The sequence below is a fragment of the Sebastes fasciatus genome, chromosome 13 (genome assembly GCF_043250625.1).
Source record: "Sebastes fasciatus isolate fSebFas1 chromosome 13, fSebFas1.pri, whole genome shotgun sequence".
In the NCBI taxonomy this organism is placed as follows: domain Eukaryota; kingdom Metazoa; phylum Chordata; class Actinopteri; order Perciformes; family Sebastidae; genus Sebastes; species Sebastes fasciatus.
In genome coordinates this window covers 3,891,206-3,900,339 of record NC_133807.1, presented here as the reverse complement: position 1 = coordinate 3,900,339, position 9,134 = coordinate 3,891,206, and the positions used below count along the sequence as shown (strand labels likewise).

The 9,134-nt window shown below is 44.1% G+C and overlaps 1 protein-coding gene across 1 annotated transcript; it reads right to left on the bottom strand.

Annotated features, from left to right (window-relative positions):
- Positions 1-651: 651 nt before the first annotated feature.
- On the bottom strand, positions 652-8,244 carry LOC141781471 (general transcription factor II-I repeat domain-containing protein 2-like). The gene is made up of 5 exons (XM_074657226.1): positions 6,590-8,244; positions 3,758-3,845; positions 3,471-3,614; positions 2,679-2,964; positions 652-870 (listed from the first exon to the last, which is right to left on the bottom strand). The coding sequence occupies exons 1-5, from the start codon at positions 8,055-8,057 to the stop codon at positions 652-654; spliced, it is 2,205 nt and encodes a 734-aa protein (XP_074513327.1). The 5' UTR covers positions 8,058-8,244.
- Positions 8,245-9,134: the final 890 nt, after the last annotated feature.

Here is a 9,134-nt window from a genome sequence, read left to right as displayed (position 1 = left end):
TCCAGAAAATGGATTCACCTTTGGATTTTACTTTTATTGTCCCTTTTTGATCAAGTTGGTTATAAGTTGCATTCATAACTTCCAGCAGTTCCAGTCATATGGCCGGTGGCATTAAGTGTGCCTTCACTTTGTTCGGTGTTATGTGAGGAGGGTCAGTGTATCTTTTGGTCATTCGATTTTCCTTTCACAAAAGGATATTAAAATTTCCAAGAATTAGTGGTTATTTGATTTTCTTTTTAAAAAACAAAAATTAAAATTGAAATACAAGGCTTTTTTCTTAATTGGGGTCGAGAAGGGATGAACTAAACTTAAAAATTGGGTTGATTTTCATTTTTTATTTCTAAAAACAAAAAATAAAATCACTAGAAGACAGAAACGAAAAAACGCCTGTTTTTTCATATTCTGCGACCGGAAGTTGTGTAAAAGCGTGCATGAAGACGGCGCTGTGTGTAACTGAAGGTGATGGACATTGATTAGTATGTGTTTTTTCACAACAATAGACATGTGTGTCTCAGGGAAGAAGACATGACTGCAGAAAAACTAACTTAAGTTGGAAAGATATAGACAGATTCGAACTTCCCGGATCAATAACTCATAACGGAAACGTTGTTAAAACACAATCGCCGGCTCTTTCTAACTATAGTAAAGAAGTTATTGTACCTTAGACAAGAGTACGGCGATGTGTCCTTTGTGTTCATCAGGTACGTGGGCGATCCAGCGAAGGATGGCCTCATACACGGTAATCTCCTTTCTCACAATGTGGTCGTCTCTATCGAGGATGTCAGTGAGTTCCTGCACAGAGAGCTGCAGCAACTCTTCGGAGAGAACAACCTCCTCGAAGTGAGCAAGGATACAGCGGTAGGCCTTGCGCTGCAGTCCAGACAAGAAGCAGATGTTGGTTAACTGAAATATGCCGATGCATCCATCGGTTTCCTGCTGAGAACCATGGCCTCAGATTTAGAGGTGCTGATCCTCATCCCGGCCGCTTTACACTCGGCTGCGAACCGATCCAGTGAGTGCTGGAGGTCACAGATCGATGATGCCAACAGGACCACATCATCTGCAAAAGGCAGCGATGAGATCCTCAGCACACCGAACTGCAAACCCTCCTCCCCCCCGACTATGTCTCGATATCCTGTCCGTTAATATCACGAACAGGATTGGTGACAAAGCGCAGCCCTGGCGGAGGCCAACCCCCACCGGAAACGAGTCCGACTTACTGCCGAGAACCCGAGCACAGCTCTCGCTTTGGGCGTACGGGGATGGGATGGCCCTGAGAAGTGACACCCTCACCCCATACTCCCGCAGCACCCCGAACAGTATCTCCCAGGGGACCCGGTCATACGCCTTCTTTTATTTTTACAGTATATAATTACAAACTTTGCCAACGTGTTCTTTTTGTATTTACAATTTATATATTTAATTTATTTTATTTTTATCATAAGTTTTTTATACATATTTACAATGAACAATGGTACGGTAAACCACTCTCGGGACTTCTCCATGCTCCATTCTTAATCCCATTGGTCATGTAGCTGTCCTTTATGGAGAGAGAGAAAAAAATAACAACAATTAGAACCCACACCAGTGTTTCCCCGACTTAAAAAAACGCTCAACTACACATCTGAGTCAACCAGTAGGGTAATTAATTACACGGCTAAACATCAGCCGAAATCTCTAAAGTGAAACCATGGGTGTCATTTTTGCATGAAAAAGAAATCAGCCGGATAATATACAAAGAAATGAATTGAATTTAAAGTGTCATTTAATCCACAGAATAGGACATTGAGCACGAGAAGGTAACAAAAACGTTTATAGCACATGATTTCTAGGGCTGACTTCTCTATTGTTGCATGAATAATAATCAAACACAGTGGCTCCTTGTGGGGATGTCCATAATTAACCGTTAACCGACATTAAGCATTTCAACCGATTAACGCTATTGTTTAAAACGGTTAAAAGAAATGTTAATACTTAACTCAAAAGCTGAGCGGCTCAGAGGAGCGGCTCGTCACTTTAAGGAGAAAAGCTGGTCCACCTTAACAGCCCATCTTAAGAGGCAGAGCCGGAGTTGCGGGATACAGGAAGTTGGCTCCGGTCTCTGGCTCGCTTGAGCATATCGGAGTTGTAGTTTCGTAGCATTTATTCACCGACGTATAATCTGTACACACACTGCTACATCTACGTTCACAGCTAGAATGCCACCAACAACCTCACACTCACCACCAACACACACACACGGTCTGTTGGAAACTCGCTAAAGTTACTCAGACTACGTGTGCGGCGGCGAGCACGAAGCCTCCGGCAATGCTAGAGCTGCTAACGTAGCACAAATACACACACTGTTTGTTGACCACTCGCTAAAGTTCCGCCGGGCAGACACACAGCTGACAACCTGCTAAACTAAACTAAATGTGTGGTGGAGACTTTTACTGGGAAAGTGGCTGCATGTCCGCGACACTACACGCAGCATCGTAGCTGCTAAGTTAACGCTCCCGGACGGTGAACTGGGGACTCCCGTCAACCAATATCTGTTGTGCTCCTGCAGCTGGTACACCGCTGAATGTGAGGCACAAATCTTGTCGGTTAACGGTTAATAATCGGTTAACAAGTGTTATCGTTTAAGAACATTTTTCAAAATAAGCATCCCTAACGCCTTGTGATAGATCAGATAGGACTATGTGCAGGTGTTTGACATACCTGTCTTCTGCGGATTTGGGCCTGGGCCAGTTCAGCTCCAGGAAGAAGACCGTGGGTCGTCTGGCCTCAGACTTCTCCGTCTTGGGAGTCCCCCCCCTTGCAGCGTTCAAACTTTTCACCAAGATGTTACGATGCAGCTGAGGGATGTAGCTGTAGTTGTTATGGCTGTATGTGTTCCCTGTGCTGTTGTCCCTTTCCCCTCTCCAGTAGCTCTGCCCAGGTGTGCTGCACTGCTCAACAAGGTGCCCAGGTGTGCTGCATTTGCTAAACGAGGTTGAGAAGGGAAAGGTGCTTAAAAGCTCCTGTGCAAGCTGCAGCAGCAGAAGCAGTGAGGCTTCTGGTGTGGGGACTGCTGGTTTTGCTGCCTCTCAGCTTAGGACTTAATATTGTTTTTTTCATATTTCCTTGTTAATAAATCCTATGGATTTGAGAGTTTTAAAGGTGTCTTCTGTGTTTGGTTTGGGTCAGTGTTAAGAGGGTCGTTCGCTCCAATAGGGCTGCCCAAGGGTGGGGCGTAACAGTAGTCCTTGGCAACTTTCACTGTGGTGACACGGTAACGTTTGGACTTCTTGTTATAGACAACAATTTTAATGTTAGCTGACAGTCACAACATACTGTGTTTTTTCATTATTTTAATGAGAAATTGCAACAAGCCACCATCACTTCAGTGGGGGCATCATTCTCTAGTGAAGTTGTTGAGTTCTCCTCAGATTTCCTTCAGGCAAACAAACAATATTATTTTCAAAAATAACTTGAAAAATATGTCTTACGCAACTTCGTCTTTCTGGTTGACGTGGTTGTAGTCCAGTGCAGCGAGGAGGGTCCGTGCTCCGTACACTGGAGGAGAGAAGGCAAATCGCTTGGCAGCATACATCAGAACATGGTTCTGGAAAGACTCCACATCTGAAGTTGATCTGTAGAGCAAAGGAAAATGTTCAACAATCACAAAACAATACAACTTCAATGGACTTATCACCATTGCACATATAGGGAGCATCAAATTCATAACACCACTATCATATTACTATTGGCACATTCACTTCTCGTAAAAACTAACAAGTTATCACTCTGCTGCAGTGATGCATCGCTAAGGCACACATCTGAGGTCTCGTTCTCCTCCCTCTGACTGGATGTGACCTCACTTTCTGAAAACCGAGAAAACAAATAACAAAAAATACAAAATTACAATTTATTATTTCTACCCCAGTAAATTACTGTGTCCTGAGCCAAACCTAAGGATTAGTATTGGGGGCGATCCAGGTATATTTTATCGGACTGATATTGGCAAAATTTGATCTGATCCCTCCCTGTCACTGTTGGGGTGCTGCTCTCCTTTACAAACAGGCTCTACAGTGGGAGCATTTCCCTGCAGGGCACAAATGCTGGAAAAATATGCAAAAGGAGGGTACATCTGCTTCACTCACCAGCCAAAAACACAATGCGAATCTATCTTGTAAAATTTGAACATTCACTTGCGATGGGGACAACGAACAAAAAGGGTCATTTTAAACCTTGTTTCCCTGCATATGAGATTAAAATTAGAATGTGTGAATAAAATAATTAGGGTTATTGGCTTTTTAAATCTGAGTTCTGATACTGAAATGGTCTTTAAGGAAGTAGTTTTCCTTGAGCATAGCAGAAACCTTCCAAGCTCTCTCAACTTCTGCCGAATGTATTCATGTTTGCCTGTATCATTCCAAGTCGGTTGTACAGATGCTCACCGTACTCCGTGATACAGACATCAGATTTGACTGCAGAAGAAACTTGCATCATGTTGCTTAACAGTTTCCAAAGTTCTTGTTTGACACCAGGTGGTGGAGGTGCAGTAAATGCACAGAGGGCCTGGACACGGGTTTTGCCCATTTTTTGTGGAACCAGAGGCTTGAACTTGCAGATCATCATGTGCATTCACACACAGATATGGATTTCTTTTCTCCTACCAATGTACTTGTATCAGTGGTAATTGTTAGAAATGGCAAATAAACCACTGGAATCTATACTCACTCAACAGTGCCGAAATCTGCACGTGTGCATCCGTGACGATCTCTTTGATTTGTAGTTCCCCCAGAAGTCTGTCAAATGTCTGTACGAAGGCGTGCTTCTCCGTGACAACACTGTTTCAGTCGCGTCTGTCTCTTGTCCACTGTGACTACACCTGTTATGTCCATGGAGTCATGCTCCATGGTAGTGTGTAGGTGCAATATTGTGCAGAGTGACTGATAGAAAAAAGATGTCAAATGAGCTCATGTCACAGTATATCGCTAGCTTGCATGAAAATAAGCGGACGTCAGCAGGCTAGCCAAGCGTGATATCAAAGTCGTTGACGACAACTATCAAAATCTTTTTGGCCAGAAAATGAATAATAAAATCTGTCTGGAGCCGCAAAACGTATTTGAGCCTTATAATGAAGGTAACGCCGCCTATTAAGTCTAATGCAGTAAGGACTAAAGTGCAAACGAGAGGCAGGACACTGAAGAATTGTCTCGGGGAGATTTGGCTGGAAGCTCTCTTCAGCAGGAGCTTCCAGTGTGTGTTTGTTCTGGAAATTTGTTTTAATTACTTTTTTAGTTGTTTGCTAATTTTTCGCCGCAGAAAGCAAAGAAATCTGTCCACGCTCTACTAAATTCTCCATCTTCCTCCAAGAATTTATTTTGGATTTGGAAACATACTGTAGCTAGGGGAAACTCAAGACTAGCCAACGCTGTTGAGGATCGGCAAAATTACAGAATAAGTGACAGGCCGTAGACGTACGTAGGTTATGACACACAGTTTAGATTACTGAAATGTTATTTTATTATTCAGTGTAAAGTCTAGGGATGCACCGATCCCACTTTTTCACTCCAGATAGCGATTTACTTGAAGTTCCCTCGGGATCAATAAAGTTACTATCTATCTACCTGGGCTTTGGGTATCGGCCCATTGGTATCGGTGCATCCCTGATATAGGCTACACATTTTTGCAATTGGAGAATGTAAGAATCACTTTAGGCCTACAACAATGATTAATTAAAGTTAACATGTTAAAAAAAATAACCACTTCATATCTGTATAATTTGTCAAAGCCACAGGGCGCCACTGGAGAGGGGCTAAAGAGCCATGTCATGTATATTTTAGGCGTATGTGAAAGATCTGTTTTTAAAAACATTTTTGGTTTTATGTAGCTACTGTTGTGTATGTAGTGTTGATAGACTTGATCATTCTGGCTGCACACACAAACGCACACACACACACACACACACACACACAGGAAACTCTTCCTGGTTGTTCTGTCATGCTGTGATAACCTCTAATGCAGGGGTGTCAAACTCAAATACACAGTGGGCCAAATTAAAAAAATTGGTACAAGTCGAGGGCCGAACTGGTTCAATGTTTATTGCAAAACTTATTGAAATTAACTTATTGCACATATTGAACCTGGAACTAACAAAGCTTAAGTTATTGCCTATAAAAACAACATTAAACATTAAATAAATGAACAATCTGTTGCATTAATTTCTTATGGCTCTATCTGCAGCTTTTCCAGAGTAATTTCTAATGAAGACATTTTTCCACAGGCCAACAACAGCCAAAAAATAATTTCCTCCAAAGAAAAACCAAACATGCCCTCTGGTACAAGAAAAAAAGTGCAAAAAGGAAACATAGATTAAAGCTCAGTTTGCTGCTCTGTGATGCACACTAGTCTAAGCCAGATACTTGGCATCTCATCTTGGATGCAAGTTCATCAATGTTTGGGGTCAGGCTCTGAGCTGAGGAAATCCTCAGGATTGAGTGAAGGTGTTCATCAGTAAGACGACTCCTGTGTGATGTTTTGTTTATCTTCATCAAGGAGAACAGTTGTTCACACAGGTATGTGCTGCCAAACATAGAGAGCATTTGAGCAGCTTGGGTACGCAGCTGGGGCATTGTGTCGGGGATGAAACGTGGAAACTGTGCAGCACCCACAGAGTCATACTTTGCCTTGAGTGTGTCACTACATTGGAGTTCAATCAGCTCCATTTGGAGGTTGGTTGGTGCACTTTCCACGTCAGCTGCAAATGGATTGCTGAGCAATTCAAACCTGCTTTTTTGGGCTTCAAAGTTTTCTTGCAGCATCTGCGTCTCCCACAGGCGCAGCTTGGTTTTAAAAGCTCTCACTGTAGCGTACATCTCTGTGATCACATGGCCGCGCCCCTGAAGCTGCAGGTTGAGCGCATTGAGATGGCTCGTGATGTCACACAGAAACGCCACTTCACACCGCAACTTTTTATCCCGGAGCTCTGTTGTGTCTCTCCCTTTGCTTTCCATGAACTGACAGATCTCCTCATGCAACTCGAAACATCTTTTCAGCACTTTTCCTTGGCTTAGCCATCGCACCTCTGTGTGATAGGGCAAGTCACCATATTCTGAACCCAACTCCTCCAGAAAAGACTTGAACTGGCGGTGATTTAAACCTCTGGCTCTTATGAAGTTAACTGCTCGTGTTATGGTGCTCATTACATGTTCCATTTTCAAGGCTTTGCCACACAACGATTCCTGGTGTATGATGCAGTGATAAGCTGTCAGCTCACCTGCGCCGTTTTCCTCCCGCATCTTCTCCCGGACCCTGCCCACCAATCCATTCTTTTGACCGCACATCGCGGGCGCTCCATCTGTCGTCAGTCCCACAAGTTTATCCCAAGGCAGCCCCATTTCATTTACACATCTGGATACCTCTTCAAAGAGATCTTTTCCCGTAGTTGTGCCATGCATTGATCTTAATCCCAGAAGTTCCTCTGTTACGCACAGACTTGAGTCCACTCCACGGATGAAAATTGACAGCTGGGCAGTATCAGAAGTGTCGCTGCTCTCATCCACAGCAAGGGAGTATGCGATGAAATCTTTTCCCTTTCCCACCAGCTGTTGTTGTAGATTGGTGGCAAGCTCACGTACACGATCAGCAACGGTGTTTCTGCTCAGGCTCACATTTGAAAATGCTTGCCTTTTATCTGGGCACACGACGTCGCAAACTTTCATCATGCAGTTTTTGACAAATTCTCCCTCGGTAAAGGGCCGGGCTGATTTAGCGACCTCTGTTGCCACAATAAAACTAGCCTTTACAGCAGCCTCACTTTGTGATTTGGCGTTTGTGAACATAGCCTGCTGTGACACCAGACTTCTTTTCAACTCTTCTACCTTCTGGAGCCTCTGTTTCATGTCCAGATGCTTGTACCTGTCGTGGTGTTTCGCTTCATAGTGTCTTACGTTGTATTCTTTCATTACAGCCACACCGTCTCCGCACACAAGACAAACAGCTTTGCCCTTTATATCCGCGAACATATACTCTGCCTCCCACCTGCCTTGAAAACCTCTGTTTTCAAAGTCCACCTTTCGTTTAGCCATTTTTTGGGGAGTGGGATAGCTGAAAGTTAGCCACAGTTGACTAGCTCCATAAAGCTGCTGATGAGCGAGTAGTGCAAGGGCTCGCGCTTGAAGGCCCGCGCTTGCAGGCCCTCACTAGGCAACGCACTGGCAGTGCATTGTGGGATTTGTAGTATTAGTGGTGCGTGCAATATACCGGCGGGCCAGCTCTAATAGTAATTAGATATTATCCTGCAGGCCAAAAATAATATCACTGCGGGCCGGGTTTGGCCCGCGGGCCTTGAGTTTGACATATGTGCTCTAATGGATGGATAGAGGGATGATCTCATCTCTCTCTCTCTCTCCTCACCATAGTGGGACTGTGATCTCTGCTTGCTCTTGCACTAACATGGCTCTCCACATGTCAAAGCAATCAGAGACTTAAGTAATTGGGGTGGAGTGACCCTTTAAGGCTTACTTTAAACATTTTAGGGAATTGTAGATCCTGTAGAATGTGCTTGTAAATGAATGTGTGGAGGTGGGCGAGGCTGGTATTCAGCTGCAGGAGAGAGAGGTGTGGGGAAGGCTCATGAGCGAGTGGGGCCAGGTGATATGATTGACTCAGCTGGTACTCATTGTCTAATCACACTCTCCCTTTAAGTGCAGTATAGCGTGCTGGACCTCAGAGGGCTGAGACACACACGCAGAGAAAGGAGCGGGCTTCGCAGGCTGGGTTTGCATCGCATTGCAAGTTGTTAATCTGCGTTAAAAGCCGTAAATTAAAGACTGTTTGATTTACATTTACAGCAAGTTGTCCTGTCTGTGTTTGTGCTGAGGGAACCCACGGGAATGTGTGCATGAAACATAAGAAGAGTGACAGGGTTTGAGTGACTGATGGAGACGAAGTAGGACAGCTATCCCATGGGAGAGTGACCTAAACCAGATGATTCATCCCTCTGTGTAATGACGATGACATCAGAGGGTGAGAGGATGAGAACAGGGACGTAAACAGAAACAGATGTTACGTTAAAGGGAGAGTCACACACAGACGATGACAAGTTCACTTTCATCCAACCATCATCCACTCAGCCGTTTGCCTGATATCAAGGACATCAGAGG